Source organism: Rana temporaria, chromosome 3 (assembly GCF_905171775.1).
Source record: "Rana temporaria chromosome 3, aRanTem1.1, whole genome shotgun sequence".
NCBI classification, from domain to species: Eukaryota; Metazoa; Chordata; class Amphibia; order Anura; family Ranidae; genus Rana; species Rana temporaria.
This window is the reverse complement of record NC_053491.1, coordinates 365702622-365726167: the sequence shown is the minus strand read 5'-3', so window position 1 is coordinate 365726167 and position 23546 is coordinate 365702622. Positions and strand designations below refer to the sequence as shown.

General features: G+C 47.0%; 1 protein-coding gene across 1 annotated transcript in view; it reads left to right on the top strand.

Annotated features, from left to right (window-relative positions):
- The window catches only part of LOC120932750 (serine protease FAM111A-like), an 83448-nt gene that overhangs the window by 43177 nt on the left and 16725 nt on the right, over positions 1-23546 (top strand). Inside the window, 3 exon segments of the mRNA XM_040345410.1 lie at positions 5144-5239; positions 9375-9467; positions 16969-17085. Of these exon segments, the coding sequence (XP_040201344.1) occupies positions 5144-5239; positions 9375-9467; positions 16969-17085 (306 nt within the window).

Genomic DNA, 23546 nt, shown 5'->3' with positions numbered 1-23546 from the left:
CCGATGAAAAAAGTCATGGGAGCTTTCTCTCTGTGGTCACTAATCAAGGAGGTGAGTGAGTGAGTGAGTGAGTGAGTGAGTGAAAAACTTATAGAGCGCAACACTTGCGAACTGAATCGCCTCTGGGCGCTGTTTCCATTCCTTCTGTAAGGAAACCCTTTACCTCAGAAGAGTTGCGAGTCGGCGCTATACGGCGCCTGCGCCCGCCGTGTAGAGCTGGCTGCACAGGCGCCGTATAGCACCGACTCGCAGCTCCGCTATTTACGGAAATATGGTGACGCGCCTTGTGCGACATGGGAACTGTTTCACCAGACGTCAATCATCTAACCCAGGGATAGGAACGCCCAGTCCCGCAGTAATCAGAACCCGGAAGCCCTGGAGAAAATCACAATATAACGGTATGTACAGAGAAAATAAAAAAAGACCTGGATACTGTAAATGTCCTTAGTATGCTGGATGTAATGTTAGAAATGTGTTTTTAGGGTGAACCCCCGCTTTAACTATTATGTCTCTATACCCTGTAAACAGTCATTTCAGCAAAAAAAAAATTTCCATTACAACTCCTTTAAGGCGGGGCAAATGTGGCAGCTTCCCTGGGCCCTGTCAATGTTGTGGTGCCTGACATCCTAACAATGACTCCCTGTCACAGCTGTAGCTGAAAGGAAAGGGAAGCAGTGATCGGAGATGTCAATGCCTGACAGCGGAGCTGGCCGAGTGGAGAGACACACTGACAAGTGGCAGAGAACAGAGAAGTGAGGGTCCAATTAATATTAAAGATGGCCCTGCTATCAGGTTGAGGTCAGGACTCTGTGCAGTCCAGTCAAGTTCCTTCACCCCAAACTCGTTCATCCATGTCTTTATGGACCTTGTTTGTGCACTGGTCCAAATCATTGGGGGGGGGGGGATTATGGTGTGGGGTTGTTTTTCTGGGGTTGGGCTTGGCTTCTTAGTTCCAGTGAAGGGAAGGGAACTCTTAAGGCATCAGCATACCAAGTCATTTTGGACAATTTCATGCTCCCAACTTTGTGGCAACAGTATAGGGGTGGTCCCTTCCTGTTTTCAACATGACTGCGCACCAGTGCACAAAGCAAGGTCCCCAAAGACATGATTGAGTGAGTTTGGGTTGAGAAAGTTGACTGGCCTGACCTCAACCTAATAAATAGAACCTTTTGGCATGAATTAGAGAGGGGACTGTGAGCCAGGCCTTCTTGCCCACATCAGTGCCTGACATCCCAAATGCACTTCTGTAACTATGGTCAAACATTCCCATAGACACACTGCTAAACCTTGTGGACAGCCTTCCCAGAAGAGCTGAAACTGTTATAGCTGCAAAGGGTGGGCCATCTCATTATTGTACCCTACGGACTAAGACTGGGATGCCATTAATGTTCATGTGCGTGTAAAGGCAGGCGTCCTTTTACTTTTGGTAATAGTGTATCTGTAAACAATCCTGTATGTGTACAAAGCCCAAGATATTTACCAGTGCATTACATTTTCTGAATGTTTTCAAATTTTATTTTGTATTGTTTTTGATTCTTTTTTTCACAGAAATAAGTTAATATATATATAAAGCTTCAGTATATGAAGATGTTCTTGTGTTTTTTCCTTTTGTATGTGTACGTTATTGTTTTTTTATTACATTGTGATTATTTTTAACGAATCTTTTAATATACCAATATTTTTTTTGTACATTTTTGTAGCTTAATCACCTCATGCAGATGATAAATGAGGTATTAAAATATGTCATGGAATTCAGCCAATACCACTGTGCTCATAGTGGCATAGTAAAACGTTTATTAATTTATTTATTTTTACAATCTTACAGCTGTGCTTTAAGCCTAGTAGTTAGCTAATAGTAGTTAGTACAGCGACCCCCCTGCTGTTGTGAATTCTGATGGGGGAACCCCGCCGAGCCACAACACTGAAGTCAGCTCTCTCAGCCATTTACTGAGAGCGCTGATTGGCAGCCAGTCGCCAGCCCTTTTTTCAGCCATGCCGCTTCAACAGAAGCCGGCCATTCGGTCTCGCACCCCGAAATCGCAAAAAGTTGTAGGGAAACTACTTTTTGAAATTCGTGCGGTGACAGACACGCTCCCGATGCTCGTACTATTCTGCAATGGGGCGGGTGCATTACTGTTATATCGTCTAAGGGATGGATAGCTACAGAATAGGGTGAGTTTTAAATTGATGGACAGAGCTGATAACTTGGGGGTGGTATTAGCAATATCCTACACGTCTTTGTGGGGCGTGTTTAACCACTTCCATACCAGGCACTTACGCACTTTCCCGCCCAAGCCAATTTTCAGCTTTCAGCACTGTCGCACTTTAAATGGCAATTGCGCGGTCGTGCGACTTGGCTCCCAAACAAAATTGGCGTCCTTTTTTCCCCACAAATAGAGCTTTCTTTTGGTGGTATTTGATCACCTCTGCGATTTTTTTTATTTTTTTACGCAACAACTAAAAAAAGACTGAAAATTTTGAAAAAAAATTACGTTTTTATTTTTTTCTGTAAATTTTTTTGTAAATAAGTAAGTTTTCTCTTTCAATTACGGGCACTGATATGGCGGCACTGATGGGCACCGATGAGATGGCACTGATGGACATCAATGAGGTAGTACTGATGAGCACAGATGAGGTGGCACTGATTGGCGGCGCTGGTATGCGGCACTAATGGGCACTCATAGGCGGCACAGATGGGCACACATAGGCGGCACAGATGGGCACTCATGGGCGGCACTTATGGGTGGCACTGATGGATACTTATGGGTGGCACAGATGGGCACTGATAGGTGGGCACTGGGCATGGATGGGCACTGTGGGGTGGCACTGATGGACACTGTGGGGTGGCACTGATGGACACTGGGGTGGCACTGATGGACACTGTGGGGCAGCACTGATCTACCCATGTTGCCAGTCAGTGCCCATTTGTGGGCACTGATTGGCATCTTTTTTATTTTTTAAAGCTTTTTTTTTTTTTCCAAGAGTTTTTTTTTTTTTTGTCCCCTTTTTTTTTTAATTTGCCCTTCCCTGGTCCAGGGTGGGCTTCCCTGGTGGTCCAGTGTGGCGATCCGAGGGGGGGCTGCGCTGATAAACAATCAGGATAAACTGTCAGGAGAGCCGCCGAGTGAGGAAGAGCCATCAACGGCTCTTCCTATTTACATCGTGATCAGCCGTGACTGGACACGGCTGATCACGTGGTAAAGAGCCTCCGCTCTTCACCGAGATCGGAGATGCAGGGTGTCAGACTGACACCCCGCATCACCGATCGCCACGCGCGCGGCATGAAATCCTGCAGGACGTCCATGGACGTCCAGTCAGGATTTCAAAACCACTTCCCGGACGTAAATCGGCTATAGGCCGGGCGGGAAGTGGTTAAAAAAATAAGGGGACGGATTTGCAATATTGATGGGTGGGTTTTGCAATGTTGATGGGCGGGTTTGCACGATCTATTTAACTAAGTAACACAATCAATTTAATGCGGATTTGTAGTATATTGCTAAAACCACGGCCAAGTTATCAGCTCTGCACATCAATAGAAAACTCGGCCTCTTCTGTAGCACGAGCATCGGGAGCCGTGTTCAGCCGACTCTAAGCTATTTATCTTCGGCTATTTCCGTTGTCTCCATTGTGGTTTGTACTGCGCAAGCGCTACACCTGCACAGTACAGGGGGGGCATTATCCGCCGGGTGACCTTTTTCGGCAGGACACCGGCCAGGAAATACCCTGGCTGAAAACTGAAAGTAAACAAAGTGACATGGATGCTGGCTGACATCATTGTCCAAATATAGCCATTGCCATATTTGGGTAATGGCACCAGCATCCAACCCTATGTTTACTTTCATCTGTTGACAGGGATATATCCTGGCTGGCAGCTGAATAGGTCTGTAGATGAGTCATCTGTATCTATGAGACTGGTGAACACATATAGCTGGATTCAGGTAGGGGCGTGCATCTTTGCGGCGGCGTATTTACACTACGCCGCCGTAAGTCAGAGAGGCAAGTACTGTATTCACAAAGTACTTGCCTCCTAAGTTACGGCGGCGTAGCGTGAATAGGCCGGCGTAAGCGCGCCTAATTCAAATGAGGATGTGGGGGGCGTGTTTTATGCATATTAACTGACCCGACGTGTTTGATGTATTTTACGAACGGCGCATGCGCCGTCTGTGTACATATCCCAGTGTTCATTGCGCCAAAGTACGCCGCAAGGACGTATTGGTTTAGACGTGAACGTAAATTACGTCCAGCCCTATTCACGGACGACTTGCGCAAACAGCGTAAAATTTTCAAATTTTGACGCGGGAACGACGGCCATACTTAACATTCACTAAGCCTCCTAGGACGCAGCTTTATCTTTATGCGGCGTATCTCTTACGGAAACGGCGTATCTTTACTGCGACGGGCGCACGCACGTTCGTGAATCGGCGTATCTATGCATTTACATATTCTACGCCGAACTCAGCGGAAGCGCCACCTAGCGGCCAGCCTAAATATTGCACCCTAAGATACGACGGCGCAAGCCGTTGTATCTTAGATAGGTTTAAGTGTATCTCAGTTTGAGAATACACTTAAACTTAGGACGGCGCAGATTCAGAGTTAGGTCGGCGTATCTACTGATACGCCGGCCTAACTCTTTCTGAATCTAGCTAATAGCTTCATAGCAACAATGCCAGCACAAAATGCACAATTCTGAGCACTGGCCCCTCTCTGTGCCCACACCCTGCCGGCTTCTTATCAGGGCTGTGTATGTCTCCTGTAGTCCTGATACAATGCTTGATTTGCAATTATGAGTGTGAATTGTTGGTGCCTTTTACCCAAAAGGGAGGCACACCCAGGTAGTCTTTTGCTTGCTACTGTGTAAATTTCAGGATTGGATGGCCCAAATTTCAAATCCTTCTGTGTGTCCAGAATTGAGCTTTAAATAATAATTGGCAGTTGCATGTAAGGTATGTATTTAATATAGCTAAACAAAATCAAATTACTGTATTATACTTGTTCTTGTTTGGTATTGCTGTTAATACCAATAATTGTCCAGCATTTTTGCTTTTGTGTCATCTTTGTTACATTTAACTGTTTTGCCCTCTATATACTATATTATTATCTTGTCTGCAAATGGTGACAATTGTTATATGCCATCTTTTTACAGCAAAGCCAAGAAACTGGAAACTTTCCTGGGAAGGAAAACCAATTGGAAGCACCAAACAAGTCCAGCACAAGAGCTTATAAACGAGCTGCTAAAAAGGTTACACAGTACAATTTTAATGGAACCACTGCAGGAGAAACACAAATTACTTTACATATTCTCAACATGTTCTAGAGCAGTGTTTCTCAAACTTTTTTCAGTCAATGCTCTCTTTTTACATATCTGCACAATCTTGAGGCACCCCATTTTAAAATGTTAAAAACTAAACTAATACTTTTACATAATGCAGAAACGTCCACATATGTAGGACACCCAAAGTTAGCGGTGGTTTGTTCTTCCAAAGCACCTTTGCACACTGGTACTGACTAGTATTCTAATGTTTCTCTTCTCCCTCAGTTTCCCTCACTCAGCTAATGTGACCCCAATGCTCATGAAGAGGGGCAAACGAGGATGTTGTGCAGGTGCCCGATGTCCTTATCAATCGATGACGTCAATGGTTGTTAGGACACTGGCAGCTAGAAGGTTGTAATGGTGCACAATAACATCCCGTGGCTTTGTGTAACTAAAAGGCAGACTTTAACCACCCTCTGGCTTGTATAACATTTTTGGTAAATTTCTAGGCATTTTGCAAGGCACCCCTGAAGAAACCTGAAGGCACCCTGGTTAAAAAAAAGATATTTACAGTTTTTTATTTGGATAGAGTAGGAGTGAGTTAGGAGCTTTATCAGGTGTGTAATGCTGTATGTGGACCTGTTGGGAGAATTCTCTTTACTTCTTTTTTCATGAGCCAGCTTCCACATCAGGCCCCATGACAAAGAGTGGTTACACATTAAACAGGTTAGATTGTTATGTCATTTTTGTCATAAAAAAAAAAACATGTAACCTCTGTACTCAGACATCAAAGAAATAAGCACCCAGCAACAATTTGTTGATCACAAAGTTAAAGGTATTTAAAAAAAAAGTATGTGCAGCGCATAAAGCGGTTGTAAACCCTTACAGACCACTTTAACCTACAGGTAATCCTAGATTAAGGCTTACCTGTAGGTGCAAGAAATATCTCCCAAACCTAAAAGGTTTAGGATAAATTTACAAAAAATAGTGGCACCAATGTCTACAGCGCATGCGCCGTAGACAGGCGCAGGCGCACTGAGCGCGCCGCTACTAACGGCATCATGCCGTTAGTGGTGGCTCCCGTGCGCATGCACAGGAGTGACGTCATCGCTGCACCGGCCAGTCACAGCACTGGAGCAGCGATACCAGTCGGAGGAGGCGAATGAGGGCCGCTGCGGAGACTTCAATCTCAGTTAAGTAATTCATAATGAGCTAGTATGCTATGCATACTAGCTCATTATGCCTTTGTTTTGCAGGTTGTCTTTTTTCTTTATTTTTGACAAGAGGGTTTTACTTCCTCTTTAAAACACCTTATGATAACAATAAAAGAACTGTGACAGGACCATGACAATTATTAATTTTGTCCCCTGGTGCCAGCTATACATGCACTGATAAGATACCCTGAAAGTGATTTAGCCTTTTGATACTCATCTGTCATCATTTCTTGTTGTCATTGTGAGGAGCAGTTGCTCACATGCAGTGCTGGGACAAGGCCATTTGGTGCCCAGGGCGAAGATGGCAAACTGCGCCCCCCCCCCCCCGTTTTTAAGAAACGCTGGCATTTGATGGGGCAAACTGGCAGCACACTGGCGGCAATTGATGGGGCAAACTGGCAGCACACTGGCGGCAATTAATGGGCACACTGGCGGCAATTGATGGGCACACTGGCAGCAATTGATGGGGCAAACTGGCAGCACACTGGCGGTAATTGATGGGGCACACTGGTGGCAATTGATGGGCACACTGGTGGCAATTGATGGGCACACAATGGCAATTGATGGGGCACACTGGAAGCAATTGATGGTTACAGTGGCTGTGTTTGATGGCACAGTGGCTGCATTTGATGGGCACAGTGGCGACAATTGATGGCACAGTGGCTGCGTGTGATGGGCACAGTTTCTGCATGTGATGGGCACAGTGGCTCTGTTTGATGGCACAGTGGCTGCATTTGATGGGCACAGTGGCTGCATTTGATGGGCACAGTGGCTGCGTGTGTTGGCACAGTGGCTGCGTGTGTTGGCACAGTGGCTGCGTTTGATGGGCACAGTGGCTGCGTTTGATGGCACAGTGGCTGCTTTTGATGGGCACAGTGGCTGCTTTTGATGGGCACAGTGGCGACAATTATTATTATTATTATTATACAGGATTTATATAGCGCCAACTGTTTGCGCAACGCTTTACAACATCAGGGAAGACAGTACAGTTACAATACAATTCAATACAGGAGGGATCACAGGGCCCTGCTCAATGACACAGTGGCTGCGTGTGATGGGCACAGTTTCTGCGTGTGATGGGCACAGTGGCTGCGTTTGACCGCACAGTGGCTGCTTTTGATGGCACAGTGGCTGCGTTTGATGGCACAGTGGCTGCATTTGATGGGCACAGTGGCTGCGTTTGATGGGCACAGTGGCGACAATTGATGGCACAGTGGCTGCGTGTAATGGGCACAGTGGCTGCGTTTGATGGCACAGTGGCGACAATTGATGGCACAGTGGCTACGTGTGATGGGCACAGTTTCTGCATGTGATGGGCACAGTGGCTGCGTGTGTTGGCACAGTGGCTGTGTGTGTTGGCACAGTGGCTGCATTTAATGGGCACAGTGGCTGCATTTGATGGGCACAGTGGCTGCGTTTGATGGGCACAGTGGCTGCTTTTGATGGGCACAGTGGCGACAATTGATGGCACAGTGGCTGCGTGTGATGGGCACAGTTTCTGCGTGTGATGGGCACAGTGGCTGCGTTTGACGGCACAGTGGCTGCGTTTGATGTCACAGTGGCTGCATTTGATGGGCACAGTGACTGCGTTTGATGGGCACAGTGGCTGCGTGTGTTGACACAGTGGCTGTGTGTGTTGGCACAGTGGCTGCGTTTGATGGGCACAGTGGCGACAATTGATGGCACAGTGGCTGCGTGTAATGGGCACAGTGGCTGCGTTTGATGGCACAGTGGTGACAATTGATGGCACAGTGGCTACGTGTGATGGGCACAGTTTCTGCATGTGATGGGCACAGTGGCTGCGTGTGTTGGCACAGTGGCTGCGTGTGTTGGCACAGTGGCTGCGTGTGTTGGCACAGTGGCTGCGTTTGATGGGCACAGTGGCTGCTTTTGATGGGCACAGTGGCGACAATTGATGGCACAGTGGCTGTGTGTGATGGGCACAGTTTCTGCGTGTGATGGGCACAGTGGCTGCGTTTGATGGGCACAGTGACTGCGTTTGATGGGCACAGTGACTGCGTTTGATGGGCACAGTGACTGCGTTTGATGGGCACAGTGACTGCGTTTGATGGGCACAGTGACTGCGTTTGATGGGCACAGTGGCTGCTTTTGATGGGCACAGTGGCTGCTTTTTATGGGCACAGTGACTGCGTTTGATGGGCACAGTGGCTGCTTTTGATGGGCACAGTGGCTGCTTTTGATGGGCACAGTGGCTGCTTTTGATAGGTTGCATGGCTCATTTAAAATAACACAAAAAAAAAATTATCTGACATTTTTTACTAATAAGTGCTGGTCACCTCACCTCAGTCAGCCCCTCAAGAGTCCCCCCCCCCTTAGCCATTTTATTATCTGCTTACTTTACAGTTCAGAAGTCCGTTTTGTAGCAGACACAGGTTCCAGCTAGAGCCAGGCAGGCTCCTAGTCCTCGTCGGCGGCTCCTCCTCTCTAGCTCCCAGGCTGTGAGTCACATCACAGGCAGTGCCGACACAGCTCCCTGCGCAGCCCTCGGAGTCCTCCATCTCCCCCCTCGCCTCCGGCCGTGATTGGTGTGACGTCACGCCGCTGGCAGGGAGGGACTAAGACTCCTCCGTAGGGGGAGTAAGCAGACAGGGAAGGGAGCAGGGGCGGGAGGAGGCGGACCCGCATACAGGAGTGGCGAGCGGCGCGTACACGGCAGTCGGCACGCTGGCAATGACACACAGGTCACTTCACCTGCGGCTGCGCCCCCCTCCTTTACAAAATGGTAGCGCCCAGGGCACTGGACCCTTCTGCCCCTGCCTTGTACCGGCCCTGCTCACATGAGATTGTCCCAGAGAAAGCCCTACAATTGTAGTTCATTTTACAATAGCTCAGAGGTGACAGAGTGATTATATAAGTCATAAATACATTTTCTTTTTGTTTTCTTCTAGCAAAGCCAGCAGCCCACCCCTGGGGAAAGAAAACTCCCTGATACCAAACACTTTTGGAATGGAGACAATAACAAGAAAGCACGATTCACAGAGGTATCTAGAACAATTAGATAGTGAAATTGGCTAGCAATCTGTAAAATCACTTCCAAAAAAAAGGAACCTGTTTTACTGCATGGCCCTATTTAGTCAATTCCATCCCCATCCCTGGGGTATGTCATTTAGCGCAATTCTCCATTGGGAGTGGGCAGGTCTGTGTGTTTATTTTTTTTTCCGGCTGGTGGTGTTCATCATGTTTGACTGATATGTGCACAGATGACATTAATGACGTTGTATTTACAACATGTGGCTTGGGGGCACACATCAGATCATGGGGCAGAAAGCTGGGCGTGGGGCAGACAGCAGGCCATGGGGCACAGAGCAGGGTGTGGGGCAGACATCAGGGTATGGGGCACAGAGAATGGCATGGGGCAGACATCAGGGCATGGGGGCACAGACCAGGGCATGGGGCTGACAGCAGGGCATGGGGTCACACAGCAGGGCATGGGGCAGACAGCAGGGCTTGAGGGCACAGAGTAGGGCATGGGGGAACAGAGCAGGGCATGGGGGCATAGAGCAGGGCATGTGGAAGACAGGGTATGGGGGCACAGACCAGGGCATGGGGCACAGAGCAGGGCATGGGGGCACGGAGTAGGGCATGGGGCAGACGGCAGGGCATGAGGGCACGGAGCAGGGCATAGGGCAGACAGCAGGGCATGGGGGCACAGAGCAGGGCATGGGGGCACAGAGCAGGGCATGGGGGCACGGAGCAGGGCATGCACAGACATCAGGGCATGGGGGCAGACATCAGGGCATGGGGGCACAGAGCAGGGCAAGGGGGCACAGAGCATGGCATGGGGTAGACATCAGAGCATGGGGCACAGAGCAGGGCATGGGGCAGACAGCAAGGCATGGGGGCACACATCAGAGCATGGGGGCAAAGAGCAGGGCATGGGGCAAAGAGCAAGGCATGGGGGCAGACAGCAGGGCATGGGAGTGCAGGGCATGGGCAGACATGAGGGCATAGGGGCATACATGAGGGCATGGGGCAGACAGCAGGGGGCACAGAGCAGGGAATATGGTAGAGCATGGCATGGGGAAGACATCAGAGCATGGGAAAGACATCAGAGCATGAGGAAGACATCAGGGCATGGGGGCGCAGGGCATGGGGCACACAGAGCATAGGGCAGAGAGCAGGGTATTGGGAAACATCCGCAGACTATAGGGCATGGGGCAGTGTTTAGGTCTTTGGGGCACAGAGCAGGATGCTGGGTACATACAGGGGCACAGAGCAGGATTCTGGGCACATACAGGGGTACAAAGCAGCAGGGCCGTCTTTACCGCAGGGCAATTGGGGAAGCTGCCCAGGGCCCTGTCACTGTTGGGGGCCCAAAGCAACCCCCTTTGAAAAAAAAAATTGTTTTTTTTTTTTTTAGGGGTCCGGAGGTCCCCAGGGCCCCAGATGGCAACCCCCCTTTTTTTTTTTTTTTTTTTAAATAATAACATTTTTTTTTTAATATATTTTTATTTTTAATTAAAGGTCCCCAGGCCCCCGGATGGCAACCCCCCTTTTTTTATTATTTTTTTATTTTTTTATATATATATTTTTTTTTATTAAAGGGCTCAGAGGTCCCCAGGGCCCCGTGTGGCAAACACCCTTTTTTATTTTTTATTTAAATGTTTTATTTTTTTATTTTTGTTTATATTTTTTTTTTATTATTATTAAAGGGCCCAGAGGTCCCCAGGGCCCTGGATGGCAACCCCCCCTTTTTTTATAGATGTTTATTTTTTATATACATTTTTTTTTATTTTTTATTAAAGGGCCCAGAGGTCCCGGATGGCAACCCCCTTTTTTTGTAATTTATTTTTATAAAAAAAAAATATTAAAGGGCCCAGAGGTCCCCAGATGGCAACCCCCTTTTTAAAAAAAATATATATATATTTCTTTATATATATATATATATATATATATATATATATATATATATATATATATATATGAAATATATATATATATATAAAATATATATATATTTTTTTTTTTTTTTTTTATTAAAGGGCCCAGAGGTCCCCAGGGCCCCGGATGGCTACACCCCTTTTTTTATATGTATTTTTCTTTATTTCTTTTTTTGTAAAGGGCCCCCCCGCTTCTAAATTCGCGGCAGCCCCCCCCCTGCTTCTCAATTTCAGGCACCCCCCCCCCGGTTCTCTGCTCCAGGGGGCCCATGCCTGAAGCTGGCCCCATAATTCCTGATGGCGGCCCTGCCGCCCGTTAAGCCCCTGTGCTGCCCACAAATCAGGCTGAAAATCATCAGTGGCACGCAGCCAGTGACAGTACTGCTTCCCTTCCCAGTGTTTTAAAATGTACAGCACCCTTGGCTTCCCTTTAGACGTGCACTTCTCCCTTCCTGCCACTGGGTGCTGCTTGTATATAAAAGTGAATTAGAATGTGATTTTATAACATCCCCAGTTTGCTCTTCCCGAGGCTGACTTCTTCATGTCCTGCTCCTCAAGGTATGTCACTGTTTGCTAATCTATATTGTAAATAGAAGTTTTCTGTAGAGTGTGCCCAAAGTCTTTATAATATTTGATGATTCACTGCAGGTCTGGTCAGTGTTTTAAAAAGTTCCTCTATTTTACACATGGCATGGCATGGGGTCACAGCACCGTCTGTCCATTCTGCTTTAGCACCATGGGACCCCATGCCATGCCATGTGTAAAATAGAGGAACTCTTTAAATCACAGACCAGACCTGCAGTCCAGGCTGAGTAAGGCCTCAGAGCACATGGCATTACTGTCTGTATTTAACTGCTTGATGGGCTTATTTTGGGCCTGGCTGGTTCACATGTATGTGTTTTGGCGGCCCACATTTGCGCAGGCACAGCAGCCCATTCATTTGAATGGGCCGCCATGCCTGCTTTTCCTGCAAAGAAAAGCGCATGCCTCATGTAATAGGCTGCTCACACGGCACCCCTATGCCCATGAAGCACTGAAATACAGCACTGTCTGTCCATTCTGCTGTCTGCTGTGACTTATCTGCAGTTCCCGCACTGTCAAACTTGCTGCATTTTTAGACGTTTAGGTCACGCTTTTAAAAACACAGTGCGTTTGTGTGTGCAAGAACTGCAGGTAAGTAGCATGGTGCAAAAGAACAGAATGGATTTCAAGGCAACTGTATTTTTAAAATGCTGAATGCACCTTTTTTCTGCAGGAAATGAAGGCATGGCAGCCCATTCAAATCAATGGGCTGCTGTACCTGCACAAATGAGGACCGCCAAAACATACATGTGAACCAGCCAGACCCAAAATAAGCTGGAGGGGGGCCCAAAAAAAATGTTTGCCCAGGGCCCAAACCATATTAAAGACGACCCTGCAGAGCAGGATGCTGGGCACATACAGGGGCACAGAGCAGGATGTTGGACACGTACAGGGGCACAGGACAGCATACAAGCTGCTGCACTTTCCTTCCTAGATGCAGAGAGTAACGCGGGAAGCGGCTGCAAACATACCTCTCGTGATGTGCTCCTCCCCGCCGGCCCCTCCTCTCTTCTCATCCGTCCGTCTGTTTACTGCAGTCTCTTCGCAGGGAGTAGGGATTTGGGACCCTATCTTCCCGTCAGCTAGCTGTGATTGACGGGTAGATGGTGGAAGCTGTCATGGGGCCCCCTACCGTGCCCGAATTGCCCTATGGTCAGTCCGCCCCTGATAGGCAGATTCCCATTCTTATTCTCCTTACCGTGATCGCAGGTGGCCGGCAGGCATCGAGTGCAGGTTAAACTGATTGCCCGCAGTTTAACATGCACGGACCAAGGTACGAGTACGTCGGTTTGCGCAGGAAAGCTGACCTACCAAAGTATACAGTATATACTGTGGCTGGATGGCAAGTGGTTAAGGGATTGCCTACATGACCATCTTGATGATATTAATAAGAAACATTTAACTAATGTAGCAAATTATTTCAACTGTTGTCATGCAATTGATCCCTCTGCTGTATCTATACAAGGTGTTGAAAAGATCACAGACCACCAGGAGAGGTGGCAATAAGTTCAGACTTTTGTGCAGAAAGGAAGCTTTTTGGATCTTCTGTCTGGGTACACGGAAACCTGTAGGGCTTAATCATGAATGGGTTGTGTCACATTTTTATGAATAAATATAGTGCATCCTAGGTTTCTGCTACTAGCGACCCCGATAAACCTATTTTTTTCTGGCTTTTCAAAAAAAATATATATATATTATTATTATTATTATTATAATTTTTTTCAGTCTGACTTTCATATGATTTATTTTATGTTTTATATCTGTTAATTATATATGTTAGAGTACTTGCATTTGCTTCTCTAAACAGGGGTACTTATTATCGGCCAATTATTGCAAGAGGAAAACCAATTGTTACACACGGATTGTTTAAATCACAAATAATTGTTGCATATATGTATATATATCTCTGTAGTGGACATATGTATGTGAGCCATGAGTAAGCGCCAAGGTAGTGTAAAATGCGTTAGAGGGGAACAGCATTACCAGCTATTTGTGGTTTTGGTTAGGTTTTTCTGTTTATTGGCTTGATTAGTTAGGTATTCTGTCACTGGGTTTTTGATTCACTTATTTTTTATGTTTGCTGTGTGCTGGTGTTTGGATGGTTTTTGTTTCACTGTAAATAAATCTCACTTAACCACTTAAGACCCGGACCAATATGCAGGTAAAGGACCTGGCCCCTTTTTGCGATTCGGCACTGCGTCGCTTTAACTGGCTCCCAAAAAAAATTGGCGTCCTTTTTTCCCCACAAATAGAGCTTTCTTTTGGTGGTATTTGATCACCTCTGCGGTTTTTATTTTTTGCGCTATAAACAAAAATAGAGCGACAATTAAAAAAAAAAATGCAATATTTTTTAGTTTTTATTATAATAAATATCCCCCAAAAATATATAAAAAAACTTTTTTTTCCCTTAGTTTAGGCCGATACGTATTCTTCTACATATTTTTGGTAAAAAAAAAAAAAATCGCAATAAGCGTTTATTGATTGGTTTGCGCAAAATTTATAGCGTTTACAAAATAAGGGATAGTTTTATGCCATTTTTATTAATTATAATTGTTTTACTACTAATGGCGGCGATCAGCGATTTTTTTCATGACTGCAACATTATGGCAGACACATCGGACACTTTTGACACATTTTTGGGACCATTGTCATTTTAACAGCGAAAAGTGCTACTGTATAAATAACAGCAAATTCCAGTTAAAAGTGGAGCAATTATCAAGGGGGACACCTTAGACTCTGAGAATGTGGGGGAACTCTTATGACCAGAGACGATCTTCCGCAAAAAGAATACACTAAGGTAAGGTGGGTTACTTATATAAGGGGGAAACCTTTATATCAGTGCCCCCTTACATTATTGTATTCACTCCTCCTTTACATCAGTGACCCCCCTAAGACTGGCCTGGCGGCACTATCACTGACCTCCTCTCAGGTGCACCTTGCAGGGCTCAATCAGTGGGCTCCAGCTTGGTGGCTCTGGTTTTACTATAGTCTCCTCTCCACAGTTCACACAAGTCTGACTTCTTCCATGACCCCCATCCCAGTGGTGCTCCCATTCTTGACTCCTCTCCAGACTCCCTCAGCGACTGCAGACATGATATAAGACAAGATGGTCAGAGGTTGTGGACATGATACAAGAGATGGTTAGAGGATGCAGACATGATATAGGAGATGTCAGAGGCTGCGGGCATGGTACAAGAGATGTCAGAGGCTGCGGGCATGGTACAGGAAATGTCAGAGGCTGCAGGCATGGTACAGGAGATCTCAGAGGCTGTGGGCATGGTACAGGAGTTGTTGAAGGCTGTGGGCATGGTACAGGAGATGTCAGAGGTTGTGGGCATGGTACAGAAGATCAATGCAGCCTCACCAGTGCCCAGCATTGCAGCCTCACCAGTGCCCATCATTGCAGCCTTACCGTGCCCATCATTGCAGCCTTACCGTGCCCATCATTGCAGCCTTACCCTGCCGATAATTTCAGCCTTACCATGTCCATTGCAGCTCTACCGTGCCCACAATTGCAGCAAAAAAATTGGCAAAAAAAAATAAATATCCCATAGTTTGTAGACACTATAACTTATGCACAAACCAATCAATTTATGCTTTTTGTAATTTTGTTTACCAAAAATATGTAGCAGAATACATATTGATAAAGAAATTTTTTGTTGGTATGTTTTATAGCAAAAAGTAAAAATTATTATGTTTTTTTTTCTCAAAATTGTCGCTCTTTTTTTGCTTATAGCGCAAAAAATAAAAACCGTAGTGGTGATCAAATACCACCAAAAGAAAGCTCTATTTGTGCGAAAAAAGGGGCATACATTTTGTTTGGGAACAGAGTTGCACGATCGCTCAATTCTATTTTCTCCATCAGTTCATTCCCCAGTAATTACTTTTTTGTATCACCTAAACGCGTCTGTGGGTCAGAGCACCATCAAAGCCCAGCCCCCTCCCTGCCCACAGACTCGCTCACCTATGCGCCTACACAGCCACCTTCACCTGCTTCCCATCACTGGAGCGCCCACATAGGCAGTGGCGGTGCTACGCATGAATTGTATAATAATTTTCCTGTCTGCCCCGATTGGTGTAAAGTGCTGCGCAGACTGTTGATGAAATTATAAATCCTGTACAGTAAATAAATTGATTGTTTGTTTATTAAAGTGTGTGTGCGGACACCTCAAGTTCATTTCATCGGTGTACTATACAGACCGTTGCGTTTGTCCTTAAATAAATAAATACATACAAAAATAAATAAATAAATACACACATAAATAAATACAAATAAATACATACAAAAATAAATACACACATAAATATATGATAATAAAAAAAAATCCAAATATCTCATGAACAAGCCACTCTCTGAACGACTTGCTGTCACAACGGATCTTCCATCTTTGGCAAGTAAATATTGCCCCCACCCCTCTCCTCCATGCGCAGCACCACCACTGCATATGTGGGCGCTCCGCTCCAGTGATGGGAAGCAGGTAAAGGTGGCTGTGTAGACACACAGGTGGGCGAGTCTGTGTGCAGGGAGGGAGGGGTGGTGCTCTGACCCGCGGACGCCTCGGTTTAAAGTTGCGGCCGCTCAGAGAAGTGGCCTGTCGGCAACAGGCGAGGGATTGGGACTGCGTCTATCACATGAGCTGGTCTAGGAGGAGGGCGGGACTTTTGTCACAGCGCGGCCAAACTTTTCACACTGAACTTACTCCGTGCTTGCTGTGTGTGACGGGAGGAGGGAGAGGAGCGGGGCAGCCATGCACAGCTGCAGCTTACCTCAAACCGGCCCCCAGAGAAGACAGCCTAACAGGGAATATCCCGGTATCCCGGTAGGCCAGTCCGGCCCTGGTAAGAACAGAACACTGTAGTGTGAGGGAAGGAAGGAGAATCTTTGCTAGAGCCAAAAGGATGTTGGTAGAACTCCTTGTATGCATCCCATGTATGCTTTTAATGTAACAGGATGACAACATAATATTGTGTTCATAATTGCGGTCTCCGTAGTTATCGTTGGTCGTCTCTATTTCAACAGGATCAATGTGACCAAACAGACAAGCAGAATTGTACAGAAACTTTTGAAAAATCACAAACAAGAAACAATCCAAAGAATGCAGAGTGTACAGGAGAGGCCAACCTACATCCAGAAAGTGTAATTTCATCTTATTTAATATACTTTTTTATGTATATTTGACAGCTTTGTTTACTATTCCCATTCGAAGCAGGTTGGTGGTTTAAGCTAAAATCTTTACTTTTTTGGTGGGCTAAACCCAGATGAGAACTAGACTGGGGCAGAAGGAAATTTTCCCCCCTGGTCAGTACAAATAAGATATGTTGGGCTGGTGAGTCTGAATAAAGATACTTCACTATTCAGACATCGATCAGCACAGGACACGCAGTCAGTGACACATGGGAGGAATGTTATATACTGTAGCTATCTGCTCTCTATTCAGACTTGTGTTCAAGAAAGTCTTTCAGCGCCAACTGTCTCCTGAGGTTCTTAAATGTCATGTGATCAAATGCTGAGAGATGCAATAGGAGCTGATTCTAGAAGGTTTGAAAGGTGTCGCACTAAATCATGTCCTTTGGAAACACCCACATTTCATCATATCCACCAATAAATGGGGCACAATGGCACACTTTGCCATACCATAGAAAGGTTTTGTCTGCCCTCCAGGCCAAATGTTCCTAGCCATCCCAATGCATACTAGCATATTATGGCTTTACCTTGCAGGCTCCAGGAAAAAAAAAAACAGCGGTTTAGTACCACTTTAACATTTTAGCCTATATACAGAGTACAGGGGTCAGGACTATGAAATGAACATAAACAGAGTGTAGGTGTCAGGATTATGTAATGTACAGTAAATAATGTATAGGTCAGGTGTATGAAATGTACAGGTGTCAGGACGGAGTATGTAATGTAAGTAGTGAAGGGGCATGTACTCTACCAAGAGTATGGGTCAGTAGTGGGTAATGCACAGATTGCAGGAGTCGGGTATAGTTGATGTGCACAGTGCAGGAGTCAGGTATAGTTGATGTGCACAGTGCAGGAGTCAGCCCAGCACCCCCTATGATTCATTTTACCACTTGCCTTTATGCATAACACAGCAGTACCACCTATTCACACACACATTTTATAAACATACACACATTGGCCCGGATTCACAAAGCACTTGCGCCGACGTATCTCCAGATACGCCGCGTAAGTGCAAATATGCGCCGTCGTATCTGTGCGCCGGGCCCACAAACTAAGATACGCCTAAAAACAGGCTTCATCCCAACGACGTAACTTGCCTATGCCGGCGTAGAGTGGGTGCATATTTACGCTGGACGCATGTAGCGCTCCCATTGATTTTGTATTCAAATATGCAAATGAGGGAGATACAGCGATTCACGAACGTACATGCGCCCGACGCAGGCTACGCGATGTGCTCGTTAGTTATATGTCCGGCGTAAACTTATGCCCCATAAAGGAGGTGTAACTCAGCAGCATCCATGCAAAGGGCTGCACCAGGGAACCCAAGCCGGCGTAATTTACGTTGGACATGTGTGACTGGGCGTAGATTACGTTCAGGGCGTACGCAGTGATCCGGCGTATCTTTTAGAGTTGTTCCAAAGTGGTTGTGAGCATGCGCACAGGGATGCGCCCACGTCCCGGCTCATGCGCAGTTCGTTATACGTATCTGTCTGGCGCTTGGCCCATCATTTGCATGGGGTCACGGCTCATTTGCATGGCTCACGCCCACTTCCACCTACGCCTTAGAAACAGTTTTGGGAGCACTGGCTTTGTGAATTCTGTGCTTTCCTCTCTGCGCTGCGTCGGCGTAGCGTACAGGAGATACGCTACGGCGGCATAAATGTGCGCCGCTGTCTGTGAATCTGGGCCATTGTATACACACATACACTGTTATACCCATATACACACTACTGGGCCAGATTCAGGAACATCAGCGGATCTTTGGTCCGGCGCAGTGCATCTTTTTTACACTACGCCGGACCAGCGTGGAGAGGCAGGTAGGGTATTCACAAAGCACTTGTGCCTAATTTTGCACCGGCCTAACTTAATTTCCTCGGCGTAAGTGGAAGTGGGTGTGACCTTATGCAAATGATGTTCTGAACGTGGAGCAGTGATTTACGCCCGGCGTATCTTGAACGGAGCATGCTCAGTACGTTCGTTCCCTTCTGAGCATGCTCACAACTATGCCGGCCCAACTTACAGAGATACGCCGGCCCAACTTACGCCCAGCCGATGCAAATGTACATCCAGTTTTATTCCCCCCCCAGGGAAGGTACATTTGCTGTGAGATGGCTACTCCCGTTCCCCACAGGCAGAGGAGGAAAAAAAACTTTAATACCCAGGAGATGTCAGCCCTCATAACAGCAATGGAGACTTATGACCAGGGCCGCCATCAGGGGGGTACAGGCAGTACACCTGTAAGGGGCCCGGGGGTCCCCAGGGGCCCAGATAGGAACCCCCCTTTTTTTAAAAAAAAAATATATTTTTTTTTAAATATATTTGTAATTATATTTTTTTGATGGACAAGAAGGCCTGGCTTGCAGTCTCTGCTCTAATTCATTTCAAAGGTGTTCTATCAGGTTGAGGTCAGGACTCTGTGCAGGCCAGTCAAGTTCCTCCACCCCAAACTTGCTCATCCATGTCTTTATGGACCTTGCTTTGTGCACTGGTGAGCAGTCATGTTGGAACAGGAAGGGGCCCTCCCCAAACTGTTCCCACAAAGTTGGGAGCATGAAATTGTCCAAAATGTCTTGGTATGCTGACGCCTTAAGAGTTCCCTTCAATGGAACTAAGGGGCCAACCCAACCCCTGAAAAACAACCCCCCACCATAATCCCCCCTTTCATCAAATGATTTGGACCAGTCCACAAAGCAAGGACCATAAAGACATAAATGAGTGAGTTTGGGGTGGAGGAACTGGACTGGCCTGCACAGAGTCCTGACCTCAACACCTTTGGGATCGAATATTCCGATGGACGTGTTTTGTCGTATAATCAAACTGTCTGTACGCTCCATCGGACAAAAGAGCAGAAAAACTACGTAGTTTCGTGAATGTTGGCTGAAAAAGTTCTGCCGTCTGTATGCAGAACAAGTTCACGGCCAGTGCCTTTCGGACAAAAAAATATATATATAATTATTATTATTATCATTATTATTATTATTATTAAAGGGCCCAGAGGTCCCGGATGGAAAGCCCCCTTTATTTCGTAATTTTTTTTTATAAAAAAAAGGGGGGTTGCCATCTGGGGCCCTGGTGGCCTCCGGACCTTTAAGGGGGTTCCCATCCGGGCCATCCGGGCCCTCTCCAGCTGACTTGAGCAAGTCTGGTGCAAAGTTACCCCTGCTTTATAAAGGGTAACTTTCCGCTGCAAACCAGAGTTACACGCACCGGGAGTAGCCTGCGCCGGCAATTCGTAATTTGCTGAATCGGACCAACTCCCTCATTTGCATATTTAAAATAGAAAAACCAGGGCCGCGCTAGTTCAGACCAGCGTAAATGGGCGCCCACGCCGCACCGGCGTGGAAAGGTCCAAAGGAAAAAAAAAATCTACGTTACGGCGTAATATTGTTTGCTGAATACGGCGCGGAGATACGCCGGCGCAAATTGGCATTTACGCCGCGCATCTCAGTCTACACCGGCGGAAATTGTTCCTGAATCTACCCCACTGTATACACACATATCCACTTGCATACACACAAACTAAGTACACACAGATCCACACAATTATACCCATATACACACACTGTATACACGCACACACAAACAAAATTATACCCATATACACACATATGTGCACATACTGTAACACCCATATACACACACTGTATATATACACATACATAAACAAACACACAATCAATTACCCTTCTGCTGACATGACTGGCTGTTCTATCAGCCACTCCTGCCAGCGGGAATGCATAGGGTGTCTGTGCTAATAAGGAGCTTTTTGACGGGCTTTGCCCTTATTAAGGCTGTCCTCCTTATGCCTTTATAGCAGGGGTCTTGAATTAAATTTCAAGGAGGTCCGGTCACTAAAATTTTCTTTGGGCCGAGGTCCGAATCTCAAGTCCCCATCAAAGCGCCCCTTTACATCAGGTGTCCCCATCACAGCGCCCCTTTACATCAGGTGTCCCCATCACAGCATCCCTTTACATCAGGTGTCCCCATCACAGCATCCCTTTACATCAGGTGTCCCCATCACAGCATCCCTTTACATCAGGTGTCCCCATCACAGCGCCCCTTTACATCAGGTGTCCCCATCACAGCATCCCTTTACATCAGGTGTCCCCATCACAGCGCCCCTTTACATCAGGGGTCCCCATCACAGCATCCCTTTACATCAGGTGTCCCCATCACAGCATCCCTTTACATCAGGTGTCCCCATCACAGCGCCCCTTTACATCAGGGGTCCCCATCACAGCATCCCTTTACATCAGGTGTCCCTATCACAGCGCCCCTTTACATCAGGGGTCCCCATCACAGCGCCCCTTTAGATCAGGTGTCCCCATCACAGCATCCCTTTACATCAGGTGTCCCCATCACAGCATCCCTTTACATCAGGTGTCCCCATCACAGCATCCATTTTACATCAGGTGTCCCTATCACAGCGCCCCTTTACATCAGGGGTCCCCATCACAGCATCCCTTTACATCAGGTGTCCCTATCACAGCGCCCCTTTACATCAGGGGTCCCCATCACAGCGCCCCTTTACATCAGGTGTCCCTATCACAGCGCCCCTTTACATCAGGGGTCCCCATCACAGTGCCCCTTTACATCAGGGGTCCCCATCACAGCATCCCTTTACATTAGGTGTCCCCATCACAGCATCCCTTTACATCAGGTGTCCCCATCACAGCATCCCTTTACATCAGGTGTCCCCATCACAGCATCCCTTTACATCAGGGGTCCCCATCACAGCATCCCTTTACATCAGGTGTCCCCATCACAGCATCCCTTTACATCAGGGGTCCCCATCACAGCATCCCTTTACATCAGGGGTCCCCATCACAGTGCCCCTTTACATCAGGGGTCCCCATCACAGTGCCCCTTTACATCAGGGGTCCCCATCACAGCGCTCATTTACATCAGGCATTCCCATCAGAGTCCTCCTTAACATAAAATGTGCCTATCAGCGTGCCCCTTAACATAAAATAAGGGTCACGCCGATGGGCACATTTTATGTTAAGGGACACTCTAATGGACAAGTTTTATGTTAAGGGACATCCTGATGGGCACATTTTATATTAACATAAAATCTGCCCATCAGAGTGCTCCTTAATACAAAATGTGCCCATCAGTGTTGCTCCTAAAATAAAATATGCCCATCAGAGTGCCCCTTAACAAAAAATGTTCCCATAAGCATGGCCCTTAACATCAAATAAGGGTCACGCTGATGGGCAGATTTTATTTTAAGGGGTACGCTGATGGGTATATTTTTAATGGGTACGCTGATGGGAATATTTTATGTTAAGGGGCACTCTGATGGGCACAACAAAATGTGTCCATCATTCTGCCACTTAACAAAATATGCTCATTAGTGTGCACATTAAAAATATACCCATCAGCGTGCCCCTTAAAATAAAATGTGCCCATCAGAGTGCCTCTTAAAATAAAATTTGTCCATCAGAGTGCGCCTTAACATAAAAAAAAGGTGCCCATCAGCGTGACCATTAATGACATATGCCCAGCAGTGTACATAATAATAATTATGCTCATTAGTGACAACTAATTAACTTGTCACATACCTTGCATGCAAGATGGGCGAAAGCTGTGCGATATGGCGAGCCCGGGACCGCGAGTAGTAGGGGGGCGGGGCGCGCACGGGACGTCACGCCCCAATCTCACAAGGAGAGCCAGGAGTGGACCCGCAAGCTGCAGGGGGCGGGGCACGCACGTGACGTCACGCCCCATCGTGAGTGCAAGCTTGTCTTCTCCGCTCTCAGCGTCACTGGTTGCTGGGGAAACCCGCGGCCCCAGCAAACCAACGCTGACATTTAAAATTATACTGGCGGCATGGCGGTCCGGGCAGAAGCGCCACCCGGTCCGGAATTTAGTGACGGCTGCTTTATAGAAAAAAAATGTAGCTGCCCAGAAGCAACATGTTGGGCAGCCCTGGCAATGAGAGTGAAATGGTTAGCAGGGATGTTGTCAGGGAACCAACCGTGGAAGAGCTGTCAGACGTGCTCTTCACGGACCAGCAAGCGCAGTGCGCATGCGCGCGCGCATCGCGCATTCGCGCGCAAACGGACAACAACTCTGCAAATCCTGTATTCTTCACTGCGCACGCGTGTGCGCCAGTACGCACGCAATGCGGGCGGGACTCCTGGCGTCAGTGCCCTATTTAAAGACTTGCTGCAGCAGTTACCAACTGCTGCATGATCGTTAGCCCTTGTGTGTTCCTGAGCCCTTGTTCCTGTGTTCCTGTTTACCTGTTGACGACCTGGCTTGCCTGACCTGACTTCTCCAGTGTATGACCCCGGCTTGTCTTTCAGATTACCCTTATCCTGTTCCTGCCTGATTGTTCCAGTGTATGACCTTGGCTTGCCTTCTGACCTACTCCAACTACATCCAGCTTCCCTTGCATGACTTCCGGCTTG